Source organism: Ctenopharyngodon idella, chromosome 2 (genome assembly GCF_019924925.1).
Source record: "Ctenopharyngodon idella isolate HZGC_01 chromosome 2, HZGC01, whole genome shotgun sequence".
Classification (NCBI taxonomy): Eukaryota; Metazoa; Chordata; class Actinopteri; order Cypriniformes; family Xenocyprididae; genus Ctenopharyngodon; species Ctenopharyngodon idella.
The window spans coordinates 16750748-16777769 of NC_067221.1; the positions used below are offsets into that span (position 1 = coordinate 16750748).

The window sequence follows — 27022 nt, forward strand, 5'->3', positions numbered from 1 at the left end:
CGGACGACTTACGGCCCATTGCAATGGTCGCTAATGAGGTATCTATATACATCTGTGCATTGCATCACGCTAAGTGTGTGGCAAACATAGACATCCAGATGCACACTGCCCTCTAGAGTATTGGAGTTTAACATCCAGTGCACACTGCCCCTAGAGTATTGGAGTTTGTATTTTCATTTTATTTTATTTAAGTGACTAATTTAGCCCAATTTAGCCTAATTTAAAAATTATAATAATTAATCATTTTAATTATATTATTTTATTCATTGAATATGCTTAACCTAATCATTTTCATCAATGCATTTCAAAACAGCATTAAAAAAAAAAAAAAATAGTTCTTGTTTTTCCATTGGTAAGTTGTGGATCTTGGATTTTTTTTTTTTTTTATCCTATCACTAAAATATTTATTCAGTTAGTCTTTCTGGAGGTTACATCATTATGTCTGTGTGTAGTAACTGATTTTTCGAGTGTTATGAGTGAATCACTGAATCATTTAGTAAACAGATTTGTTTATGACCGAAACAAGTTGCTCTATTTGCTAAAGTTTTAAAAGGCACAGACTTAGTTGAACAAGTCCGTCCCAATGAATGAAAGTGAACAAGAATGATTCGCATACTTAAAAGATTTGCTCATGAACAGATTTGTTCGCAAACAAAACAACATGTGAGCAAAACTGCATGTTTCAAAGTGAATTATCCTTTTTTTTTTTTTTTTTGTAATATCTAAAATAACAAAATTGGCAAAATGTACTTGTGTGACCTCATACATTGTATAAAGTGTAAAACTGAGAAGTTTATTTAAATTAAAACATTGTCACACCACAGAAACACACATGTCCAGTCACTTCCATAAGTATTTTTGACATCACAGTATTCATTCAGTTGGAATAGCTCATACACCTTTTTCAAGAATCCTATTGCGTTTTTTTAACTGCATAGGCCTACATAACGGTGAAGTAACCTGAAAAGCCTTTTCTTATTGAAGCTTACATATTATAATTGTCATTATTCCAAATCTAACCCACAAACCACATACTACAAGCAAAAAGCTTATACACTGCTGCATCAAGTTATAGATTTTCAGAAGCACTTATATTATATAACATTGTGTCACCTGATATGTTTTCCATTCCAGACATATAATACTCTCCATACATAGTATTCTCCATATATGCAATAATTATATTAATTATATGCAGACATGCATGGTTTCTTGAGTACAATATCCTGCACTGCTGAGCTGCAAAAGCAGGATCTTTCGCCTATTCATTTAACCCATTTCCACTACATTTATAATGGCCATTATATTTCTCTGCATACCCAACCCTATCCATATTGTAGTAAAAAAGTTGTGTATCGTAGTCTACAGGCACACACTGTGTATCTTTGTGGAAGTTCAGATGTGCTGTTGCTTTGTTGATTGCATTCATAAAGGCAAGTTGGTTGATCTTAATAGCAGCTTTATAATAAATAGTGCAACCACAACTATTGTCCTGATTGTACATGTGATCAGTCCCTTGCCTCTTAATCACCTGATTTTTCTTTTTAAACTGAAAGATTGTTTGTGACTTAATTCCTCCAGTTGTGCCCATATTTGAAGATGACATCTTTTAAGTCATTAATACATTGACTGACTTTCTAAGCTCTTGATTTGTCAGTTTAAAACTCAAAACTGAAGTCATGGCATTACAGCAGCATTTGCACTCCAGCATCAGGCTGGACATGATACAAGATGGACAGTTTGTGTGCTGATGTGTTCAGTTTATATTTGTATCTCCACGTCAGTCTGTCTTTCTAGTTTCCATTTCAGTTCCTGCTTTTCTCGACCAGGCTGAGTGAAGGACTTTGAGACATCCACGGATGATTCTGCGCATCCACATGATGTTCATAACATCCAAAGACACACTAGAAATAACCCAGGCACTGCGGCCTCCCAGAGGTAACTTGTAGAAGTCATCTGTGCCAAAGATTGAGTACATATGGCTGTAGTAGCCCGGAATGACTGCGATCCTCACCAAGAAGAATGTAAATGCCATGGTGACACCATTAACCAAACTCGGTCTGGAGAGTTTGTGGTAGCCCAACATGTGAAAAAACCAACTGGAAGAAATTAAAATGATGCAATTAGAAAATTAGGTCCATTTCATGGTTTTATGTCTATTTTTACATATTACTTACCGCTGGTTGACAAAGGGGGTGGAGAATTCTGAGAGCAGACGGAAATTAGCAAAGTAAGGCAATATCCCTTGACTCTACAGAAGAAGGAAAAAAGCACAAAATGACCTTGGGAATCTTGAGGAAGTAACAGATATCAGACCAGACCAACTTACCAGCACATAGTAGTATGCATAGAGAGCAGCAAAATGATGTATGACAAAGTATTTCTCTCCAATTGACTCCCATGAAGTAAACATGAGCAGGAGATCTGAAGAGGAACAGAGCATGTTCTTTGTGAGTGTAACTATCAATTAAAAAGTAGAAACATATTTCCCTTACACCTTGAATACATTAATGTAATCCTAATAATTATTTCCAAAAAATATATTTTTTTAGAGTAAACATTTTTTTTTTTTTTTTTTTTAAATGAATTAAGTGACAAATTAATAATTAAAAAAGTGAAACATTTGTTAAAATATTTTTTCCTAAGAAATAATAAAAGTGTTTGTTAAATACAGGTTTCTTGCCACTTTTTTCTTTATTATATCAGGACAATTTTTGGACAACAACCCCCTCAAAACTATCAAAATTATTTTAATTCAGAAATTAAAAATGTGCTCATCACTCAAAAAAAAAAAAAAATCCTTTTTTTAAGTTTTATGCAATTTAATTAATAGTAAAATTCCATCAAATTGAATTGAATAATCCTTATGAAATTTAACTAAATTATTGATTAAGGATTGGTCAATTATTCAATTCAATTGTACAAGGATTATTCAATTCAATTTGATGGAATTTATTACTATTAATTTAATTGCATAAATCTTAAAAAAAGGCTTACATTTTGTTTGATTGATTATAGAAGAGGTGTTTTCAATAATCAAATATATATATATATATATATATATATATATATATATATATATATATATATATATATATATATATATATATATATATTTATATAAACACACATATACAGTCAAACCAAAAATTATTCAGACACTAGATATAATTTTTTTATATATTTTTACTAGTGGGTGCAGGACACTATAGTTCATTTATGTGAGTATAGCAAAATAAAGTAAACTGTGACATATTATACCCAAAAATTCTTCATACAGTGGACTACCAGTAAAATTGATACAAATTTGGGACCAAAAATTATTCACACTTTGACCTGACCATGCTTTGCTGAAGTGTTATCTGACATAATTAAGATTAATTTTTTCTGACACAGTATAACTCTGAGATCTTATATTTTATTACCATTTTTTTAAACTATAGTGAATAAACTGTATTAATGAATAAAATGTTCAAGGTGTCTGAATAAATTTTGGTTTGACTGTGTGTATATATGCAGTTATCTCATGAATGTATTTTTAAAAGAAATTAAAAAAAAAAATTATTTACATTCAAATATTAAAAAGCAATGAAGCATTTTTGTTAAACAATAATCAATATTCAATGTTCAAAAAAAAAAAAAATAGATAAAAGTTTATTCCAAAACATGAATTAAAATTCAGAAATTAAACAATGCTTATCATAGAAGACACATTTAGTGTGTGAACTGCATTTTTAATTTATTTTTGCATAAATTAATAGATATAGCATCACATCATTAACCCTTCACTCACCTGAAATTAGATAACCTGAGGTAATGGCCACGTTTAGTTTCACCAGTGTGGCGTCTCCCCTGTAATCCCAAATTATAGAGGTTAGATAAGAAATATACTTTAATTCACACTTTTACATTTTGTGAGAGTTCAAGTTCCAGTTCAAGTTCAGACTGTACTGTTTGGTGTTGTGCCACCACATTTGTAATGGACTGCATCTTTAAATCCTCACCAGACTGGGTCTTTCTGGATGGATTCATCAAAGATATATATGTAGAGACAGAAAAGTCCCACAACCAAGGCGTGCACTGTTGAGACGGCCCTTTGAGAAAAAAAAGATATCCTCCAACTTTAGTCAAACTCAATATAATGTGCATAATTAAAACAGAGGATAAAATCTGACACCTGGAGTTCCACTCCGTCCTTTGTGTAGGGCTGAGCCTAAGGAAGCCTTTGCAGAGTTGCTGAGACACCCAAGGGCTACCTCTGTGGAACAGCCACTGGAAGCCCAGGAAGCTCCCTGTTACAACCACCAGCACCTGCAGGCTGAGAGGCTCCATGCCTGCTGAGCCCTAGAGAAAGAAAGAGACAGCAGCGAACGTTCAGCAATAACCCTTCCATTGACAAAACCCCCAGTGCAACACATAATAATCACACGCCTCTTTAACAAAACAAAATGTTTCTTACTCCAGACCGGTTCCGATCATAAAAGCCCCAGTCATCACCTGAGCTGCCGCAGTACCTCTCTACTGCCAAATCCCACTGTATACAGAAGCATTTGCATATGTGCTGACACAGCCGCACAGCCATCCAGAGGTCAGCCGACTCCAACACGTCTCAGATTGCTCCATCCGTGATTTATAGAGCCATGCGTGGCTTTTGTGCAGTCTGAAATGCCTCCGAGTCCCAGAGATCTCGGCGTCCCGTAAGAAACAGCTGATTGTTTGTTGGGTTTGTGCTGCATACACTAACTTCTATCCTGGCTGAGGGGAGCGTGTACATGTTACTCCGGCTATACATGTCTGCAGTATGGACAGCGATCGAAATGAAACCGCAGGAAATCAATGCGTGTGATCAATGTGGCATTGTTCTGTTCCATTGGGACACGACCACTCCCCTGCTTTGCCCTCGTACCCTTGAAAAAGGCATCAGGCTTCAGTGCTTTTGGTAATTGATAGTAGGAGGAAGTCAAGCCGGCATGACCTTGTCAGATTTGAATTCTACTGATTCTCTCACACGTACATTTAAGCATTTTTCAACTTACAAAAGAACAACATATTCATATATTCATAATAAACAATGCTAGGTTTATTTGATGAATAAGGAAACAAGCTAAAGAGGAGAAATGCAGAGAATATGTGAGTGTGTAAGTTCACTGAACATCTACAGTAGGAGTAAAACAAAAAAGAGCCAAATAATCAGGAAAAAACGCAGTAGGAAATGCTATTTTTATCATTTTCTGTCGGATTCTTCGGCTTAGTCATTCACTTTCTTTTGCAATTCATTTTCTCTTGCAACAACTCTTGCAGTCCTGCATTTTGGTGACTATGGAAACTATGACAATGAAAAAAGAATTAAATAAAGTCAACGTAGTGCTAGGGTCAGACTTACCCTTTCTGTTATGAAAGACCCATGTTGAACTGGCCATGAACACAGCTGGACACGTGGATAAATGCAGGGTTTAGGTGATCTGTAAAGCTCAGGTGTTTGCCTCAGGCATTCACAAGGGAAATTGGTGGAGAGATTGTGAAGAGAATCCAACAGCCTCTCCATTCTCCATATTCACTCAGAAAGTGCTTTCTCTTGTATGCAGTTGTCCAGTGTAATTTTATATCTTTGTATCCCAAATGAACGTCGTTGCAAAGAGGAACCACTAGATGGAGTGAGACATCCTACTTTATTCTCGCCATGATAGCAAACGAGCTTCAGGCAAATGTGTTTGTAGTCCTGTACGAACAAGGACACTATTGGTGAATGAATGTAGTATATTTAGCAAGGGCAGCCCTGTCATCCTCAATTTCCTGAATCCTCACCCTGAACTTCAGCTTAAACTAGCTCTATTATCAAATTAACCAAACAAAATAAACAGTATCCCTTTTAAAATCACTCCAACTGTAACACTGCAGAGCCTTCTTGTATTTAGAGCTATAATGGAGCAAGTTTAGGGCTGAACGGTTAGTCTTGCCCTGCAACTTCAGGTAATAACGTCCCATCCCCCTCTAAAGCACAGTTGTTGTTGTTTTTGTTGAGTCTGTCTGCATGTTGTGCCTCAGGGATGGAGCGACAAGGCATTCCTGTTTGATGAACCGTTCGCCCCAGAAGAGTTCTGCTCATGGAAAATTAAAGGGATGTTGTGCTTAAATGTGTATTAAAATAGAATAGCCTATTTATTTTTCACTTTATAAGGTGTGGGTTACATAACAGGATAGCGGAAACTAATAGCAAGCCCTGCTGTAGATGCTGAATGAAATAAATACTCAAGACTAAATATCCCTTTTCACGTCTTGTTGAGTGAAATATTCAGGGGTTTTGTGTAACCTGTTGATTTACTGGAAGACTGCAAACATGCATGATAAGGTATTTTAATGGAAAAGAAACTTAAGTAGAGTTTAAACATTTTATCAATTATGACATTTTATCTAATAGTTTCCACTTTTTATGTCATAATTTTGACTTTTTTATGATTTACCAAAGCATTTGTTTTGTCTTACATGGCAGAAATTGCCTTATTTGGCTGATTTAAATGTGATTATAACCCATATGCCAATATTAATGTTAAAGTTTTACTCAGGGTTACCCTCAGTGGTGGGTCTTGTGTTTTTCCTGTCTTGAACAAAGTCTGGGAACAATCACTTACAATGGCAAACACACCTTGTTTTCTGACAGTTTCTTTGTTTCATCACTATAGTGATAGGCTAAACACGAGCCCACTATTCATTAGAATGCAAGTTTTGGCTTGTCCTTAATTAATTGCATGTCTAGAGGCATGATGGTGATGGTACTTTCCATTTTGATTATAAATCAGGGGGCTGAAAACCATTTTGTATGTCTATGACATGGCAATCTTTCATCTTCAGAAGTGATAGACAAGTCAGATGATGATAAATGTAATTATAGCATTAACTTGAATACTGAACCCAAAAATTACCAAGGAGGAATTCAAAAGGTGAGAGAAATCTCTATATCTGGGATTAATTTTTTGTGGAATTGAGTCTTTACTGTTGTTTCCTGGACAACAGTGTCTCCTGATAACAGAGGCTTAGGAAACACATGGTGAGAGGGGGCTGAACTCCACAAGGATGTTCCACATATTATTATTATTTTATTTTATTTTTTTTTAAACAAAATCAAGTCCTTGTCCATCGGATGTTTTTTGTATGTGTTAAACAGCCTAAATATGCAATTGGTAGAAATAAATTCACAATGAAATCGTCTGTTTTTGTCAAATGTATTTTTTGAATACGTTTCTCTATTTTCTTCATTCAAATGTATTATTTGCGCTACATATAATTAATTTGTATTTATGGGTAATTATGTTTTAATATTTCAAATTTTGAAGCAATAAATAATAATAATAGTAATAAACATACTAGGGAGAAGGCTTACGTTATGAATACCTATTAATAGAGTCTGCTGGTAACCTTCTTGTAACGTCCACGGCTGCGTTTCCAAAACAAAGCATCGTTAGCCTAAGTATATGGTAAAACCTTTGCTCACGATGCTTTTGAGAAACGCAGCCCACTGATTGCGTCCAGGACTCAACCTAATTAATATTCATAAGCTAAACTTCCACTGTAGCCATTTCACTAGCGCCACAAACTAACGTTTGCATTTCAGCCAATCAGGAAGATACACTGTGTTGTGTCACGCAAACTGATTAATATTCATAACCCAAGCCTTCACCATAGTAGATTTCGTAAATTCGCTCGAGCTCAGCAGACCTTCTGCTCTTCTTTAATTACTTTGCTGAACAGAGAGAGTTTAGTGCATCCGCTCAGCTGGGGCAAATCGGCAGTCATCTTTGACTAGCCTAAACTCACGTATTTGTTGCTTTTTAAGTTGTGCAAAGGATCTTTTCTCGAACAAGGGGGGCTAAGTAAGAAATCGAGAGATTTCTGATAATTTCTTTGGTGTAAATCGACGTGAAATAAAAGACAATGACTCAGTTCAACAAGGGCCCTGCATATGGTTTATCAGCCGAAGTGAGAAGTAAGGTAAGGTTTGAATGATTTTTTTTTTTTTAACAGTGTAACTTTACTTTAACGTTAGCTGATCGATTGTTTTTAATCTTCTTTTGCATTGCAAATGTTTATAGCCTATGTGTGAAAGTGTAACTGTCTCAAATCAAAACTGCCTACCTAGACAGCTTTTCACAGACATGTTCAGAATAAAAAATGTCGTATATAATATAGTTCCAAACGTGCTTTGGATGGCCAAAGGCGCAGTCTCTGTAGGTTTTGAGAGAAAGTCATTGTGTTTCCTTTTCACCTGATTCCTTTGATTTGTTAGTTCTGAGATTCTGGTTTTAGGGTCGTTGCAATCTTTGTTTTACTACTAATTTGAGTTTTTTTTGTTTATAAAACACGAATCCTAATATTTCTGTAGGTAGAAAGTAAAAAAAAAAAAAATCTGTGTTTCATGTTGCAGCAACCTCCTTTTTTAATGAATGAAACTTTTTTTTTTTTTTTTTTTTTTTTACGCACGCGACGTGTTTTGCTTCACTCGCCATGTTGAGATGCTGTTTGACTCAAAACTTGACATTTTATCAGTGCAAATGATGTTTACCGTGTTTTATTCTGGTTGGTAAAGCTTGCCTGCAGCCTGATGTGTTGGTGGGTCATGGGGTCTTTTGTTGAGTTCTGGGTGGAGCTCCAGTTTGAGAGAAAGAAACGAGGCTGCCGCTTTCTGTAGCCTACAAAACTCAAAAACACAAATACAACCAATTAACTGACATTATCGGTCCAAATAAGCGACAATGTGTGTATAATAAAGGTTTAGTGAGATTAGCAATGTCATTTCTGCTGGTTTGTGTGGAAATCTCTTATGGAAACTTCGAGGTTGGGTCGAGGTGATGCGCGTGCAGCATCTCTATGATTTTTAAAACGTAGTTTGCTTTCGTTTTCAATGACCGGATATTTAGCAGTATGGCTTAATTTCACTTTTGTAGTTAAAATAGTTATAGTCCCTTCTTTGGAAATATTTAGTTGTTAGATAGCCTGTTTGAGTTGTACATACACATGTTTTTTTTTTTTTTTTCCCCTCTTCCAGGAAAGGTGGTTAAAAGCGTCACACTAAATCACACTGTGGCTTTTCTGCAAAGTTGCCCAGCGACTGGTGTTTTTAAATGATTATTTCTTTATGTTTCTGCATTCTGCTGTGTGCATTAAACTGCACATAAATGTAGCACAAAATGTTATTTATTGTATTTATTTCATCAAACATATAGTTAAGTAGCTAGACCATTGCTCCTAACTATTGTTTTTTTTTAAATTATTATTATTATTATTATTATTATTATTTATTACGTCCCAAATGCTTATTTTACTTTATTGCAAAATGACCTAGGCTAATCACGGTCCACCTGGGATTAACTTTCTTGCTCAAGCGATCAATTCCACATTCACACACCTGGGCTTGAACCTGCAGCCTTTTTGTTAGCAGCTAAGACCTTTAACCATTAGGTTACAGTCTTCCTCATTGTCTTAATTGCTTATCACATTTGAAGATCTCACAGAAAATGCACCCCTCTAGTGTCTGTGGATGTCATTTTAGTTCCCTTCAACAGTATTCCAATCACACCATGCATCTTATTAAGCATACATGTGAGCGTTTGTTTTGTCAGAATGAGTGGGAGGGTGGGCAAACAATGTAAACCACAATGGGGTGATGCTTTCTTGAATCCTGTGCCGTCTGCAGAGGTGTGAGGACACTTGCTCCAGATGACTTTCATTAACACTTCATTGGGATGCCATGCAAATATCTGAAGGGATCTTACTGTAGGAAACTCCATTACTGATAGGGAATCTTTTGGCTATGTTCAGACTGCCAGCAAAAATCTGATTTTTAGCATATCCAGATTTTATCCAGATGGGTTTTTGAAAGTCTGGACAGCAAAAAAACAAAACAAAACATGATTTTTTTTTTTTTTTTTTTTTTTTTTTTTTTCAAATCTGGAGGTGGTTTGAAATGCGATTCCAAACTGATTTTTACAGATGCGTCTCAGTCTGGACGCTCTGGCCACTCAAATCGAATTTCAAATTGTCTTGTGTGTCACTCTTAACACGACAGCGACACAACGAAACGGAAACACTGCACCCCTCACTGCACAGCGAAGTCGACCATGACTACAGCACGGAACATCACAATATATACCAGTTCTGCACCGCGACTCAAGGCGCTTATAGAGTGGTGCAGGTATGAGGTCACTTTGTAGGTTAGCATCACACTGTTTCCCTCAACAAAAACCCAATGGCTTTTGGATTATCACCAAAAAAAAAAAAAAAAAAAAAAACAAGCTCTGTGATTAACAACTTTTTGATACTACACCACGGTGATGGTCCCACATCTTCAACGTCACCATCACCAAGCTTCCGACAACTTTCTGAAAAATGTTTTCTAAAAAACATTTTCCCGAAAGTATGAGTTAGAATAGTTTATAATAGAACAATTATAAGCATAACGAGGCTGTAAAAGCAGACTGAGCTTACCTTTTCGGCGTGATGATGTTTAATCTCCCCGACTGACTCTAGTCCTGTTTAGCCACTTGTTAGCAACCGCCTTTTTCAAGACACGTAACAGCTTAAAAAAATCACGAGTGGGGTAATACTGGTGTATTTTGTTGTAGAATGAAACGTGTATCTTGTATCAAGTATCTTGAGCTTGTGTTAACCACAAACCTTATTTCAGTCATTTAACCAAAAACCCATTGACTTTGGGACGATGGAACCAGAGGTGCTAAAATGCTAACTCATTTCTGTGTTTTGGCTTACAAATTTAGCAACACTCTATTTGGAGAGTGAGATGATACGCTTCCATTTTTCCTGCATCCATTTTGAAAGCCTCATCACGTAATTGGGTACGCCTCGCCTACGTTGTTACACAAACCATGCAGATTAAGCAACCCATGCAAATAGGTTGGTTATGTCTCGACACACAAATCTTATTTGATCAGTAGTGTGGACAGTCTGCCTGAAAAGATCTGATTTGTCAAAAGATCTGATTTGCCTGCAGTCTGAACATAGCCTTACTTGAAATTATTTCTAAATATGCAGAATATATAATATATAATCAATGTGAGAATGTGAGAAGAGACTGGAATGATACGATACATTAGATTAGTCAAGTCAACTTTATTTATATAATCGCTTTTTACAATGCAGATTGTGTCAAAGCAGCTTTACAGTGATAACTAGTATATAATTTTTGGCTGCACAGCAGCTCTTAAAGAAAATGTTGTCATTGTCCAGCTTAAGTAAAATCAGTATTGATTCATTCGGTTGTAAAAATCAATAATTAGTTCATTTATCAATATATCAGCACTGGAGAAAACAGTGATGTCATCGTCCAGCTCAGTTCTGTTCGCATACAATGGTGTCAATGCAGGCAGATCAAAAACATTGTTGAATATCAAGTGTCCCCAACTAAACAAGCCAAAGGCGACAGCGGCAAGGAACTCCATCAGGTGACATCAGATGACAAACAGGTGATAAAAATGGAGAAAAAAAAAACCTTGGGAGAAACCAGGCTCAGTCGGGGGGGCCAGTTCTCCTCTGGCCAACAGCGAACAGCGCATGATTATGATTCAGGCAGTGTTACAGGTCATAAGTCTGATTGGGATTGCGACAGTCAAAATATTTGGTACAGTTCCATCTAGTTGAAGATCGTATTCATCACGCCGGTATGGGACGGCTTGTTGAGGGTCTGTGCACGATTACACTACCGTATAAAAGTTTAGGGTCAGTAAAAAGGGGTTGTTTTTTTTTTAAAGTCTTTTAAGGCACAGATATACTTCAAGCAAAATCGAAGAACAACTGGTGTGACATCATTTAGGACAAAATCAGGCCAAACAAAGTTTGTTTTGGGAGTTTGAAACAGCTTGCTGAAGTGAACTTTCCAGAAAAATTTGCTCCAGCTGGTATAAACACCTTCGAGCTAGCATTGATTCATGGCGATTATGTAATAGGCAGGCTCTTTCTTCTTTGACCTGGTAATCTTCTCTGGTTCTTTTCTTCTGTTCAGTCCATCGAGGTCAGACTTCTGCGAGTAAAAACATGAATACACTGGAGAAATGCTTTATAGTAGAAAATGAAGTTGTAATTCTAATTGAAAGAGACACTGACACTTTCATGTTCAGTATTGTAAAGCTGCTTGCTTTTAAGCAATACATTACGTGAAGTGGTATATAAATGTGACGTGATTTGACTGGAGTGCTGAATTGCAGAGCTTGTGCAAACGTCCTCATCGCTATGATCAGATGCTTTCTTAACTGCTGTTTTCTCACTGCTATCATTTTTGTTGTGTGTTTTTGTTGTTGAACGGAAAGTGCACAGCATATATTTAAATAGTAATCTAAACGCCACTCCCAGCAGTTCTGGTGGACACGCATTTTGAATTTTTTACCCCCAAGCGAAAAACGTGAGTGTATTGTGGTCTTTATGCTCACCAAGCCAGCATTTATTTCATCAAATGCAGTAAAAGCAGTACTATTGTGAAATATTATAACAATTGTTTTCTGTTTAAATATATTTTAAAACCTAATTAATTCTTGTGATAGCAAAGCTGAAATTTCAGCATCATTACTCCAGTCTTCAGTGTCACATGATCCTTTCGAAATCATTCTAATATGATGATTTGCTGCTCAAGAAACATTTCTTATCAGTGTTGAAATCAGTTGTGCCGCTTAATATTTGAGGATTTTTTTTTTTTTTTTTTGAATCAAAAGAGCAGCATTTATTTGAAAAGTCTTGTAAAATCATAAGTGTCTTTACTGTCTCATTTAATCAGTTTGATGCATCTTTAGTTTAGCTTATTAAAACTAATTTATTTTTACAAAAAAAAAAAAAAAATCTAACTTACTGACTCTAAACTCTTGACTGGTACTGTAGGAAATTGCCCTGGGCCAAAAATGATAGTTTAGAGTCATTATACAAAATGTGTGGCTCATATGTAAATGTGTAGTAGACTGTTCTCTCTAGAGTCATTGTGGGCCAGGTTTTTAATATGTAGTGGACTAATGGTCATATGAACCAATTGTTATGCAAACACATCTTGTAGTCCATATATACATCACAGACCTTGCTGCCCACATTATTTAGTTTGCTAGACATTTCCAGAGCAACAAAGTGAATAATTGATCAGCAGAAACAGCTGTGCTGTTCACCAAGGTCTCTCACAGCATTAGATCTTTGTTAAAGCTCTTCCCTCCAGCAAATCTATAACTGCATTTTAAGCAGGATCCTTTCCCTCTGTGTATCTGTGACTGAATTCCTCAAGTACTTCCTGCAAGTGTTTCTTTTTATTATTCTCAGTTTCTGCCCCCCACATGATGGGTTTTGTCCATGAGGCCAGCAGAACTCCAAACATGTTCTCACAGGGCCAAATACAGATGTTCTCCCTGTTTTCTCTGTCTTCAGGAAGTTCACTCTCTGCTCTGGGTTGAGGAGCTCTGTCTAGAGACATGTATCAATGCTCTCCTACATTTTTTTTTTTCCCCTTAAATGCTCTAGTACACACTAGGAACACAAGCTCTATTGTGTGGAAAATGGCAAGTGGTCAGCTGTATGTGAAGACACTACTGATGTCCTAGTTGCAGAGAGGTATAAAACACCCTGAGATGATATGAGAAGGATTCAGAGGGAGATCTTGTTGCTGCCTTTAGCTGCTGCATGTGTTATTTGAACCCTCTTTTGGGCCTCCATTTATTGCTGGCTCTTTATATCATAGGGACTTTTTCAAGTTGGGTAGAAAGATCAGTTGTGTTTTTTCGGCGAATGCCCTCTGCAAGGCCTGAATGCTTGATTACTGCTGCTTTAGTAGTAAGTTTTCTCCCATTGTAACGTTGCTGGTTCCTGGATCCTCTGAACTCTCTTTGAGTTGAGAAGATATTTTTACTGGGGATTCACCAGCATTAAACATCTGGTCAATACCGATAATTATTGTCATGTTATGGACAAAATTTCACAACATTTTGTCTAAAGAAATGGAAAAATAATATGCCAAAAACGAAAACCAGTGGTTTTAAATGTACACCAAGTGAACTTAGGCATCACAATTAAAATGTACAGTGCAATGCAAGATGAATTTGAGATTTTCTTAAGATTGCATTACAACAGTGATATTAAATTTATTAGTGTTTTAAAACTAGTGTTAGATGAAGCAAAAGTAATCTAAATGAAAAATAGGGGAAATGAGCATGATTAATTATTCAATATTGACTAAAACTTAAAAAGGCTGATATTGGCCGATAACTGATATGCAAACTAATTTTTATATGCAAAAGTAACTTGATTTGCCATTTTTTACACCATCATAAATTGCTTTTAATGCAACAATCAGAAGTTATAAAAAATTAAATTGAATAGCAGATAATTCACACAGAGGATATTTGGAAATCACTTTATTGTAGATAGATTGGAGAAAGAAAAAAAAAAAAGTGTTTGGGACTGCTGTGAAAAGCAACATGTATATGCACTAAGGGAGTAGCAAAATATTGTCACAAGATATCGCAATACCAAAATGCAACAATGTCGTTTCGTGGATAGCGACAATCTGTATTGTGTATAGTTTACCCAAAATGAGAATTACCGTGTGAGGGGGAAAAAAATTCAAGTTTACAGAGTTTTACTGTCAGTACTACATTAAAGTACTACTATATATAATGTTGATTTGTAATGTATAATAATTCAATGAGGGGAAATTTGTGAGTCCTGATAATGCCAAATGTCTTATGTTACCAGTAAAAAGTGGCCTACATTAGTTTAAATATATCTAGTCAGTGAGAGAGTGCAAATATATTCATCTAAAATAAATTATTCTGGTGTCACTATTGTGTTACCAGCACCAAGTTCAAGCCTATTAATTTCCAGTCCCAATATAATACCAAATTTAGCATTTTAATCAACAGGACATTTTTTGTTATCCTTTCACTATATGTCTTGCAGTATCGCAATAGTATTGTATCGTGAGTTCAATATCGTGATATGTATCGAATCGTGACATGAGGGTATCGTTACACCCCTAATATGCACAGGATGTTTGTCAGCTCTCTCAGGCGTAGGTGTGTTGTGAATTGAGGTTGGGGGAAACGAGGTTTTTCAGCTTTATCCTGCTCTGATGAGGGTTTTTTCAGTGTTTGTTTGTGTTTGTTTTAGTGTTGAAGGATGTCCACATTGTTAACCTTGACAAACACCTCAGGCATTGTGTGATAGGTGATGATTATCTCTCTTTCTTGTGTTTAAGGAGACTTTACAATAACACTTTAATAATGGAGTATAAATGGTCTCATGCTTGTCATCCGTCTGTCATTCATTCAGACCAACAGGAGACATTAAAGTATGATGGCTGCTGTACTCATTGTGACGCATGGAAGGTCCTCTGTTTGACTTGCTGTTTTCATCACAGACCCATTTCCTGTTGTCCTATTGCTGAGAGACAGCTGAAGTAACGCAGTTTACACCTGGTATTAAGATGTGTTTTGGCCGTTCGGATCACAAGTAGACAAAGGAGACACATACCCGTTTACACCTTGTATTTAATCTGTCTCTTTTTGTCCACGTTCAACCACTTCTGTCCTGATTTCTTTGAGGAGAGGGTCTATGGGCGGGTAAATATATGGGCTTTTTCAGATCTTTCGATCTAATGGACAAAATAAGCTTGCACAATTTACATATGAATGAGCCCGGAGACAACAGAAAAACATACGGAGAGCATCAGCTTTTGTTTTTGCTCTGATAGCCGTAAGACGACGCCTAACGCTCTGAGTGCAGGTTAGAAATCAGGAACGGTGCGAGAACATTGTGCTTGGTACGTTTTTTTTATTTTTTTTTATCTTCAAGCCAAACTTAGGTCTCCAGCCTACAAAGTTTAAATCCCGTCTGGCTAGCGTGCTTCCCATAATGTTTACACATTAGGTCAGTAGATGGTGAGTAGGCTGTCTTTTGTGGCTGTTTGAACACATTCGACCACATGAGCATCTACACTACGAAAGCAATCCGGTCAAATGTGTTTTCATCTACCTCTGGAAGGGGTAGAAAGTGGACAAGCTCAAAATGTTTTAGACCCCATTTACACCTATATTTAGTGTCGTCCACCTGTGATCTGATCATCCAAAACGCATCTTAATGCCAGGTGTAAACGGCCTAAAAGAGATCTCAACAGGATATAGAGCGCAACAGTTCTGTTCCCAAAGTGAAAATCCCTTTCATTTTCTTTTTAGAGGTAATGATTTTGAGTGAGAATGAAATATTTTAGGACAGACCTGCCATGAGCTTTGAGGTTTTGTTAAATGCATGTCAGGGTTATTTTTCTATATTTCTTAAAATTGGATTTAATTGCTGAAATCCCAGTCAACAACTACATTGGAAATCTAAAATATTTAACTTAATTTATTTTTTATCAATTATTGTATGATTATTTATTTAAAACAATGATTAAGTTAGAGTTCTGCAGTAACATATATTATTTTTATCCTTTTTTTTTTTTTTTAAATGTTCTTTTTGCCTTAAGTTTGTGTTGTGGTTCATCTTTGATTGGTTTGGTGGTTCATTGTTTTGAACTGTTTATTGAAGAATTGTTTAAGATGCCTGTGGAGAAAATGAATGGGGGAAAATACTTCTTGAACCAAGGGGGCGGTCAATATTATGCTCTATTTGTCCTCTCATAATGAAGAACTTCTAAAAGGAAAGGACAAAGTCTTATGCCTTTTGAAAGTGTCTTTTTTATATTAATGTTAAGGCCTTAAATTGTTATACAAAGGGAAGGGAAGGTTTTTCATTTGCTATACATTTCTTAAAGGGGACAGAAGAATTGTTCGTAAAAGCAGACATGTTTTATCTTGTCACCTCTTTGGAACTTTATTCAGTTGAAGTTTGGTTGGAGTATGATGGAATATGTTTTACAACTCATTTACAATTGATTTTCAAGACCAGACCAGTTGAAAGCTATTAAAGAACCTTAAAGTGACAATGAAAGGAAGGACTACTTCTCAAACATAAAGTTACTTGATTAAATTATGATACAAAACTTGTCCATAATTTAACCTGTTAACTGTCACCCCCTTTTTTTGAGCATAGATCTGAACTTAAAAGTTTGTAATTCATGAATGCATTGGAATACAGACTTAAGGTTGGTCTTGAAATCATCATTCCGATGGATGAATCCAAACATAGTGTTTACATGAATACTAAATAAAGTGATGATAAAGCTCTTCAAATTGGATTTAATCTTTTGACATGGGCACACTTCATGAATATACAGAGTTTCTTGCTGCTGTTGCATACTAACCATCCTCCTTTGTTTTTAAAAATCAGACTTAATATATATATTTGGGGTCCTAATTTGGAGACAGACGAGCACATGAAGCTTTGTTTGTGCCATTATGATTAAATCAAGCAGTAAAAATGCCCATTACCGGCCATGAGAGTCCGAAGAAAGCACTTGTGGGACAGCATTGTCCTGCACCACTTCACAGACGATGAGTGGAAAGAGAATTTTAGATTGACACGACAGTCATTTAATATATTCAACAACATCAGCTTGTTGCGTGCGTCATACGTCATTACGCCATTTCTACATCATTGTATATGCGCAAGACTATCCAGTTTCGGTTTTCAATCCGTTCAGGTGTTTACATGTCCTATCAAATGGATTAGAAAAGGTTTATCCCACCCCTCTCAAGCCGATTTAAATTTCAATCCGTTTGGGCATTTTTATTCAAATTGAGGTGTTTGCAGTACATGGAGCATTTTCATTCAGATTGGACTTTTAAACCGATTGTAATCATACAATGCTCATGTAAACGCACCTACTGACAGTTAACAAGCTAATCTATATAGTCTATAGTCTAATCTATGTAAGTCTATATAGTGTTTTTTTTGTAGGCAAGATAAGCCCTTTCAATATTTTTCTGTTTGCTGAATAGCAGTAATAGTGTCTGACAGGCATCTGGAGCTGCTCCTAAAGCCAGAGTTCACAGATGGGGCAACACTCTGTAATTTCCTGTCCATCTTACTGCACTTGGCTCCAGTCCTGCACAAACCACCCAGAGATGAAGGCGAGACAGTTTTCCAAAACTAACCTTAAAACATGATGGCACCTGCACGCTCAAACTCTTTGTTTTGGAAGTTTGAGTTCATGAATTGAAACTGTGCAAAAGTTTCCATGTGAGTTTCATACACGTGTTCTCAGTTCCAGTTATTTAGGTTCATTTTGGAAAGTGTCTGTTGCTACCTTACCTTATATTGGCACCATATCAGTTGGAATGAACGTCTCTTTGTATGGCAGGCCTTGGATTACATATGGAGAAACTGTTTAAGGAAGCAAGAGTTTTCAGTCTCTCTCTATGGTCCCTGTAGATCGCTCAGAAGTACGACCTGCAGAAGGAGGAGGAGCTGAGGTACTGGATTGAGGATGTAACGGGCATGCCAATCGGAGAAAACTTCCAGATGGGATTGAAGGATGGTGTCATACTGTGCGAGTGAGTCTATGAGCATGATAGAAACCATCATGCGCATTTCAGTTTGATTAGGAACTCAAAACATTGGAGCACAGTGTTTGTTTGGCTCTAAACAATGACGCTCAGCCCACCTGTAACCTTTTGTCTTGTTTATTGTAACCCTATAATATACCAATTTATGAGGTGGTTATAATATTCAGGCTTGAGACAGAAAAACAAAAAAGTTGTGCCAAGCTGAAACCATGTGTTCATATGATAACCACCTGTCTGGCATCTACACACTTTTTTTGTTTGATGCTGCCCCAAAGAAAACTTTCCAGAACGTTCCTTATTTTAATGAAGAAACGTTCTGTCAAATGTTATCTTGGTATAAAAAAAATGTCTCTTATGCTCACAAAGGCAGCATTTATTTGATCAAAAATACAGTTTAAAACGGTAATATTGTGGAATATTTTAAATGTAAATTTTCTATTTTAATATATTTTAAAATGTAATGTATTCCTGTTGTCAAAGCTGAATTTTCAGCAGCATTACTCCGGTCTTCAGTATCGCATGATCATTCAGAAATCCTTCTAATATGCTGATTTGAAAGAAGGACAGCTGTGTTACAAATGCTGTCAGTTTGTCTTTTTGTATTAAAGAGTTTCATAAATGTACTTTACACCTTACTTGTGAAAACCGTACCAAAGTGAATAAAAAAAAGTGTTAAACAGTCATGCTGCTTAATATTTTTGTGGAAACCGTGATACATTTTTTTTTTTTTTTTTTTTTTCCCAGGATTCTTTGATGAATAGAAAGTTCAAAAGATTAGCTTTCATTTGAAATGGAAATCTTTTATAACATTATAAGTTTTTTACTGTTTGATCAATGTAATGTCTTTGCTGAAAAGTATTACTTTTCTTTAAAAAAAAAAAAAAAAAAAAAAAAGTCACTGACCTTGATAATAAATCAGACCATGTAAATTGAATGTCTCCTAGAAGATGTAATATTTGTCTTTCTCTTAGGCTTATTAATAAACTTCAGCCAGGATCCATTAAGAAAATCAACCACTCCAAACTTAACTGGCACAAGGTGAGGGAAAACTGTTTATGTATAGCAGCATTGTTTCAATGTTATTATATGGATTTTTCTTCTCGTTTCAAGTCGGTTTTATTATTAATGTAAAAATATGATCGCAAAGTCACTTTTCTTATTCTTTTCACTGAAGCTTGAGAACCTGGGCAACTTCATCAAAGCCATTCTTGCGTATGGCCTGAAGCCTAACGACATCTTTGAAGCCAATGATCTATTCGAGAATGGGAACATGACTCAAGTTCAGACCACACTTCTTGCCCTGGCCAGCATGGTGAGTTTTGTGCAAAATATCTTGGATGGAGATGATGAAAGAAGGTTTTATTCTCTCTGACAACAGTTTGGATTCAGAGTTGCTGGTATAATGCCTCTTTCATTTAAAGGCAAAAACCAAAGGTATGGACACAAAAGTCGACATTGGTGTAAAGTATGCGGACAAGCAGACCCGTAACTTTGATGATGAGAAAATGAAGGCTGGTCAATGTGTGATTGGACTGCAGGTGTGACTTCAGTTGGTTCATATCTTTTGTGGCTTTGGGAAACCTTTTAAAACTTTTTTTTTTTTTTTTTTTTTTTTTCCCCCCCTTAGTCATGTTTTGTATGTTTATATACATCATTTATTTTCTCAATGGCTAGATGGGGACAAATAAATGTGCTAGTCAGGCTGGAATGACCGCTTATGGCACCAGGAGACATCTGTATGACCCAAAGACTCAAGCAGACAAGCCTTTTGACCAAACCACAATCAGCCTGCAGATGGGAACTAATAAAGGAGCAAGCCAGGTGAGTGTGAGTCCCTAAAGGGATAGTTCTCCCAAAAATGGAAAATTCTGTCATTTACTCATCTTTGAAACAGAAATGAAGGCATTTGCAAAGAAACTTGCATATAAAGACTTGCAGAATTCAGCTCTAACCTGCCTCCAACATACTCGTTTCTACTGATCATGAAGACTTGATTAGCTAGTTCAGATGTGTTTAATTGGGGTTTGGAACTAAACCCTTCCTGACTGTGGCCCTCCGGGAGCAGGATTGGACACCCCTGCCTTAAAGTCAGCATGAAACGGAAGTTGCAATAATCTTTTCTTCTAGGAATACACCGATATTTTGGCCGATACTGATAACCAATAATTCTTTATATTTGAAAGCCAATAACCAATATATTGGCAGATAAATCTAGATTGAAATTTTTATATAACTGAGCCTGATTACAAAAAATCGTGCATCCCTATTTTCTTCCTTATTGTGAAGTATATCCAAGTGAAACTGTTTCTTGAACAAGAAAAAAATGTAGGACAGGACTTGATTTTGCCCATCGGGAATTGATTGTTTGGATGGTTGTGGTTGTGGATCTCATGTGAGTGACAGGTTGTCCCGCCCTTGCATCGAAAAACACATCATTAGAAAAGAGATGTCACTGCAAGAGGGAGGGGAAGTTATTTTGATTAAAGATTACACTTGAATTAAAAAAAATAATGTGCATGGATAAATCCTTTGTAATAAATACTTATATTTATAATTATTAAAAAAAAAAAATTGCCAATTTTGAGACATCTAGGAGTTAGGTGTCCAAGTCAATCTTTAGTTTTCATTTTATTCACCCTTTCTTCTCTTTCAGGCTGGCATGTCGGCCCCCGGCACCAGGAGGGATATTTTCGACCAGAAAGTGGCTGTCCAGCCTCTGGACAACTCCACAATCTCGCTGCAAATGGGCACCAACAAGGTGGCCTCTCAGAAGGGCATGAGCGTGTACGGGCTGGGCAGGCAGGTGTACGATCCCAAATACTGCGCCTCCCCCACTGAGCCCACCATCCACAGCAATGGCAGCCAGGGCACCGGCACCAATGGCTCCGAGATCAGCGACAGCGACTACCAGGCTGAATACCAAGGGGAATATCCGGATGAGTACCAGGCAGACTACCACAATGAATACAGAGCCCACTATGACCATGGGATTGACTATTAAACTGCAGGCGTACAGCACAGATGATTATTTTTGGAATCCTTTCATCAACAGAGCGAGGTTTTTTTTCCCTCGCTGGCCTTTTTTATATGACAAGAAACAGATGTTAAGAGGAGTGTTTTTATATCATCATTCCTCTATTGATTAAACAGTATTTTATTAGGTAGGTAGACAATAGACTATAGTTTTAAAGTTTGGTCCTTTTAAAAGTTGAGATGGGTTAGAGGAGAAATGAAAGTATTCGTCAAATGTCATTCATGACACATTAACCACAATCTGTATCCCTAGATTTAAACTCATTTTGAGCATCATTTGGTTTAGCATTGTCATTTCTAGCATTTATTGGATGCAGATTTCATCAAGTTTTCAGACTGACAGCAGTGCAAAAAAAGACATCCAGAAAGATGAAATGGTTTCCAGGCCAATTTAAGCATTGTGGCTTTTTAAGAGTGTTTTTTTTTTTTTTTTTTTTTTTACTTCTTGACTTTAATTCATTTGACCAAACAACACATTGCTAAATTGTGCCATAGGCCCTTGTATATGTTTAGACCAAACCATATGTTCTTTTACGCTTCCCCCACTTCCCAATCTTGTATTTATTGCCAGTAATACTCAATAGAGACCACAGTCCTGTTGAATGGCTCTTGTTTTGTTTTTTAAATAAATAAAGTTTTTAATTTTCCAGTCAAGTATGTCGTCATTCTGGTTAAATGAAAACTTTTTGGGTTTCTCAATAGGTTTTGTCACATGTTTCTGTCTTTATTTTTATGATTGATTGGATGGATGGAAAAATATTCAGATGAAACCCATCATTTTGTGATGAACTCAACCACAGAATCTTAATATCTTTGCTGAATCATTCTGGAAATGATGAGCCCTTGCGCTTGGACGAGCGGTCATGAGCGAGTGTGAATGCTGCCTTGTGTCACCGAGAGCTGTAGAGTAAGAATCTCTGATCCCAGAGCAGTAGTGAGGCTTGAAGCACAAGGACTGGCGGTATAAAGGGTTCATGAGAAAAGCACCAAACCCCCACCTCTTCCCGCAAACACCCTGACGGGGAATAATCCCTGCTTTGTGTGCCTTTGGAATTTGGCTCTGATAATGCAGCACTCAATTAGACAGTCTGACAGAACAGCACAGGTTTCCCCTAGCAACATTCCCTTTGTATCAAATGTGACTGTATAAGCAGCCCGAAAGCTTCTACCTGCTTTGGGAAGAGCTTGGGTATAACAAAGTTAGTAGTTTTCCAAGTGTGTTCTGGTGGGAATTCCAAGTGTGTTTGGGATGGTTCTGTCCAAAAATGAAAATTGTCATTTACTCACCCTGTGGTTGTTCCAAACCTCTGTGACTTGCTTTTTTCTGTTGAATATTTTGAGAAATGTCTTCCCAAAACTTTGTTTCTCAGCATTATTCAAAATTTCTTCTTTTGTGTTTCAAGAAAAAAAGATGTTTTGGAACAACATGAGGGTGAATAAATGACAGAATTTTTATTAGTATTGAAACCATCTTTTCAAGGGCTATTAAAGCAAGCACCAAGGGTACAATGTTGGTTTGTTGATGACTGATCACATGGGTGTATCCTGACGTTTTCAGTGTACAAGAACTTTCTAGCAATGTTAGATCTTGGTAAAAAGCACTTAAAAGAATGCAGACCAAGCAAAGGTCACTTTATGCTGTTCTTACTAAAAAGTAGATGTATCTAATAATCTCATTTAATATTCTAAATTTATATAGACAAACCTGAGAGGTCATAATAATTCATACAATATGGTGAAACTGGACTAAAAAAGTTCTGTCATAACATAACAAACATAAACATAACCATTCCTGTAATAGGAAAAATCAAATACAAGTCGATCCTCTTCCTATGATATTACAATATTTGCCATTTCATTTCAATTATATTAATTTGTCATGAAAGTGCATATGGTATCCAAGTGACTCCAATTTAATATATTTTCTTAGCGAAGTGAAATCGCAACAAACAAGCTTTGTTGAGATTTCAAATGAACATTAAGAAAGAAATTCAGAAAAAAATGTAAAACGATCCTGCAGGCATCTGCTGAAGACATCAACAGAACCTGATAAATCGTTTTTTGTATTGTATGGAAAAGCATTTAGCAGAGGACGGTCATTTCTTTAACTTTCATTAGGGGATTTTTACGTTAATGTTGTTTTTTGTGCTGTGAAACATGAGGCAGATAAATGTTCTAAAGGAAAAACTTAGATGTATGAGCTCAGCTCATGTATTCCCAAATATGTTAGACTCAAAGAAAACACTATCATTTTGCTCCACAAACCTCAAGATCAGTTTGTGAAAACAGTGAAGTAACTTTAAACTTGAAATATTTTAATGCCTGTGGCATGAGCTGTTCCTCTTCGGTTACAAAAGCTGGACTGTACTTTTGCCAACCATTCTGCAATCTCCAGCCCTTTTGAGGAATCTTCTCATTCAGGCTTTACGCACAGTATGTGAATACTTTACATGACAGTAGGCATGGCTACAAGTAAATGAGTTTTTTTTTGATGAATACTTTCCACTCATGGCTCAGAGAGTTCCTCTCAGCGTTCAGCTGGACACCGCAGCTGCCGAGGGACCGAGGCTGGAAAATGTTTGTCACTCCTCTTTCTCTGTGTCCCCTCTCTGCTCATTGTGTTAGTTTATACTTTAGACAGATATGACTAAAAAGCTGAAGGTTTCAGTTTCTGAATCAAGGATAGGATTTCTATGAGTGCAGGACAGCTTGCACTGTTTCTTTAAAGTGTGTTTGCTTAAAACTATAATATTTAATTTTATGACCTTTGGCTCTTCCGGTCATATGTTAGCTGTGGGAATAGTACATTGGATTTGATGCCAAGAGTTGTCCTTGTTTTTTACCCTTAGATACAACATCTCTGTGTGGTCTGTTTTTTTCTAAATTAGATTCAAGTCTCTGTGATACTAGTGTCACTAAATGGAAGAGCATAAATGGTTGTTTTTAAACAGGTTTCCTAAACACTCCTCTTATCCTCCAATGGTAAGACAATAAGATAGCTCCACCCTAAACCCAACACCACTGGTTGAGGACTGGGCAAAATGCTCAAATAAGCAAAGTGATGTTTTGAAAGTGTTGCTTTACACTTTTTGTGGAAATCCACCAACAAATGGCTTGCTCATAGTTGTCACAATTGTAAAGTATTTAATATATATATATATATATATATATATATATATATATATATATATATAAAAATACAGACCTCAAGAAATTATTTTTTTGTGTGTGAGTCAATGAGTTTTAGTCAATGTACATTATACTACCATTCAAACCATTTGGGGTTGTTAGGATTTTTAAAATATTTTTATTTGAAGAAGTCTCTTATGCTCATCAAAGCTGCATTTATTTGATTAAAAAACAACTAAAAACTGTAATATTGTGAAATATTATATTAAATATTATATTAAATATACAATTTAATATAACTTAGTACATCTAAATATGTTTTAAAATGTAATTTATTCTTTTGAAAACATTTGTGCTGCTTAATATTTCTGTGGAAATTCTGATACATTTTTTTCAGGATTCTTTGATGAACAAAAAGTTAAAAATACAGCTTTTTAAAATAGAAATCCTTTGTGACATTATAAATGTCTTTACTGTCACTTTTGATCAGTTTAATGCATCCTTGCAGAATAAAAGTATTGTCTTTTTTTAAAAAAACCTTTGACCCATACTGTATATGCTAGCATACTTTTATGCTGACCAAAAACTGTTTTGCCTTTCAAATTTAAAGTCCTTCTCTCTGGAGAAACAAACCAAAAATACTGATGACTCATCCTGAACTGCAGAGTTCTGTCCAATCAGATACTCCCAATCCTGCCTACAAATGGTTTATGATTGTAATATAACTAAAGCTTGATGTATAAAAATTTCTTTCACAAATCGATTTAATTTAAGCAATTAGAAAAGTAGAAATAGATAAATATTATTTGTTTCTGCTACTTCAAATTGTGTCAGCATTTTTGCTTGAAAGGCTATTCAGTCAATTTACAATGCCTCATTGTTAAGGATAAAGTGTATTTGACTGGTCATGTGATCTCAGTACATCAGCCACCAGATTAAAATAAAGTAAAATAAAAGCCTTCATCTTGTGTGGGTGTGTTTCTCAAAAGTATTATTAATGTCTGTGTAAAATATTTTTAATGTGCACTTTTCTAGATGCAGTTTATAATTCAGACAGAACCCGATTTTAGCAGGATTTTTTTTATATGCATTTAAATTATTTGCTTTGAGTAACTTGAGATTATGTAGATGATCAAATCTCTTTCATTTATTTGCTTTAATTGTGGTGATGGGAATCTGCAGAGACACCTGCTGACTAGTCGCAGAAATACACCCTCTTGAGTGTCCTGAGACTCACTACAGGTAAATCCTCAGAGCTCTGCATTTGAGAGGAAACACTTTGATTTAAACGTTAATATTCCAAAATTATCCATCTAAGATCATCATCATCTCTGTTTAACAACATACCAAATATTGGTATGTTGTTGATAAAGCTTTGCATTATCAGTTAGTAATGGCATCTGGAATATGAGCATGTACATAACAACCAGAAGGTGGCACTCACATAGCAATGTAAAAGAGGGTCTATGAAAGAAGTAAGCGCAACACACATAGATAACCGTGTTTTGCTCGCAGGATGATTTCCAGTTGGTCAGAAAGAGTAGAAGCCACTAATAACATTGAACTTATCAGTAAAACCAACAAAAAACTGCTGATAACTGTGAGAATAATCAGTCATGAACATTCCAGCCAAAATGGGATTTCATCACTTCAGAATGAGAAAACACAGCAAACACATCGGCTGCACAATACCAGCTCTGTTAGTGAGTGCAGAGTGAACCACAGCATGTGGATCATGTGTTTAGTCAAAGCTTGCTTTGAATGAAATCTTTTCTAAATCTAATTCAAGTTAAGAAGATGACTATACAAACTTTTAAAGTTATATTGCAAACTTTTAATCTCAACCAAAACAAAGTGAGTTATTACAGCAGAATGTCCAGGCGGCTTTTTTCATACAATGAAAGTGGATGGAGACGACATCTGTAAAGCAAGATTTTCAGATTATTTTTTTTATTTTTTTTAATTTCTCAGTTCCTCACACAAAATTATTCTCTGACTTCAAAAATCTTGGCATATAACATAAAAGTTGTATGCACTGCTTTTATGATACTTTTATGCTGATATCTTAACTTTTTTGGAGCTTGGCTGGTCAACATCCACTTTCATTGCATACACGCAGCTAGAAGCTTCTGCTATAAATGCCTATTAAAGTTCTTTTTTTTTTTTTTTTCACAGAAGAACACAAAAGTTTCCATTTTTATTTCTATGGAAGCATGCTTTATCATCTGAATTATGAGCCGGCGTTCTGACACGGAAGCTCTGCAACGTAAATAGCGTAGCAGAATGACAGCGAAGAGACGGATTTGTCGAATAAAGTCGTTATTTTTGTTTTGCTTTTGCGCACAAAAAGTATTCTTGTCGCTTCATAATATTAAGGTTGAACC

General features: G+C 36.0%; 2 protein-coding genes across 4 annotated transcripts; one reads left to right on the plus strand and one right to left on the minus strand.

Annotated features, from left to right (window-relative positions):
• Window positions 1–767: 767 nt before the first annotated feature.
• On the minus strand, window positions 768–9088 carry si:dkey-10f21.4 (Transmembrane protein 56-B-like). 3 transcript variants are annotated; one of them, XM_051869630.1, is made up of 7 exons: window positions 8558–9088; window positions 4178–4344; window positions 4005–4094; window positions 3794–3852; window positions 2330–2424; window positions 2178–2251; window positions 768–2099 (listed from the first exon to the last, which is right to left on the minus strand). In XM_051869630.1, exons 2-7 carry the CDS (start codon window positions 4330–4332, stop codon window positions 1781–1783), a joined length of 792 nt encoding a protein of 263 aa, XP_051725590.1. In that variant the 5' UTR covers window positions 4333–4344; window positions 8558–9088; the 3' UTR covers window positions 768–1780. The 3 variants fall into 3 exon arrangements, with proteins under 3 accessions (XP_051725590.1, XP_051725595.1, XP_051725581.1); XM_051869635.1 differs by lacking the exon at window positions 8558–9088 and adding an exon at window positions 7390–7515; XM_051869621.1 differs by lacking the exon at window positions 8558–9088 and adding an exon at window positions 5384–5680.
• Window positions 7716–22163, plus strand: cnn3b (calponin 3, acidic b). Its single transcript, XM_051869610.1, has 7 exons — window positions 7716–7986; window positions 18343–18464; window positions 19448–19514; window positions 19651–19788; window positions 19898–20014; window positions 20151–20297; window positions 21130–22163. Exons 1-7 carry the CDS (start codon window positions 7930–7932, stop codon window positions 21475–21477), a joined length of 996 nt encoding a protein of 331 aa, XP_051725570.1. The 5' UTR covers window positions 7716–7929; the 3' UTR covers window positions 21478–22163.
• The last annotated feature ends 4859 nt before the right edge of the window (window positions 22164–27022 follow it).

Excerpts from the sequence above, each read along its gene's own strand:
- cnn3b (XM_051869610.1), top strand. The coding sequence starts at position 7,930 with ATGACTCAGTTCAACAAGGGCCCTGCATATGGTTTATCAGCCGAAGTG. Across the intron at positions 18,465-19,447 it reads GATGGTGTCATACTGTGCGA|GCTTATTAATAAACTTCAGC; the intron begins GTGAGTCTATGA and ends TCTTTCTCTTAG. Across the intron at positions 19,789-19,897 it reads TTCTTGCCCTGGCCAGCATG|GCAAAAACCAAAGGTATGGA; the intron begins GTGAGTTTTGTG and ends TTTCATTTAAAG.
- si:dkey-10f21.4 (XM_051869621.1), bottom strand. The coding sequence starts at position 5,545 with ATGGAGAGGCTGTTGGATTCTCTTCACAATCTCTCCACCAATTTCCCT. Across the intron at positions 2,252-2,329 it reads ATGCATACTACTATGTGCTG|AGTCAAGGGATATTGCCTTA; the intron begins GTAAGTTGGTCT and ends CTTCTTCTGTAG. Across the intron at positions 2,100-2,177 it reads ACCCCCTTTGTCAACCAGCG|TTGGTTTTTTCACATGTTGG; the intron begins GTAAGTAATATG and ends AATTTCTTCCAG.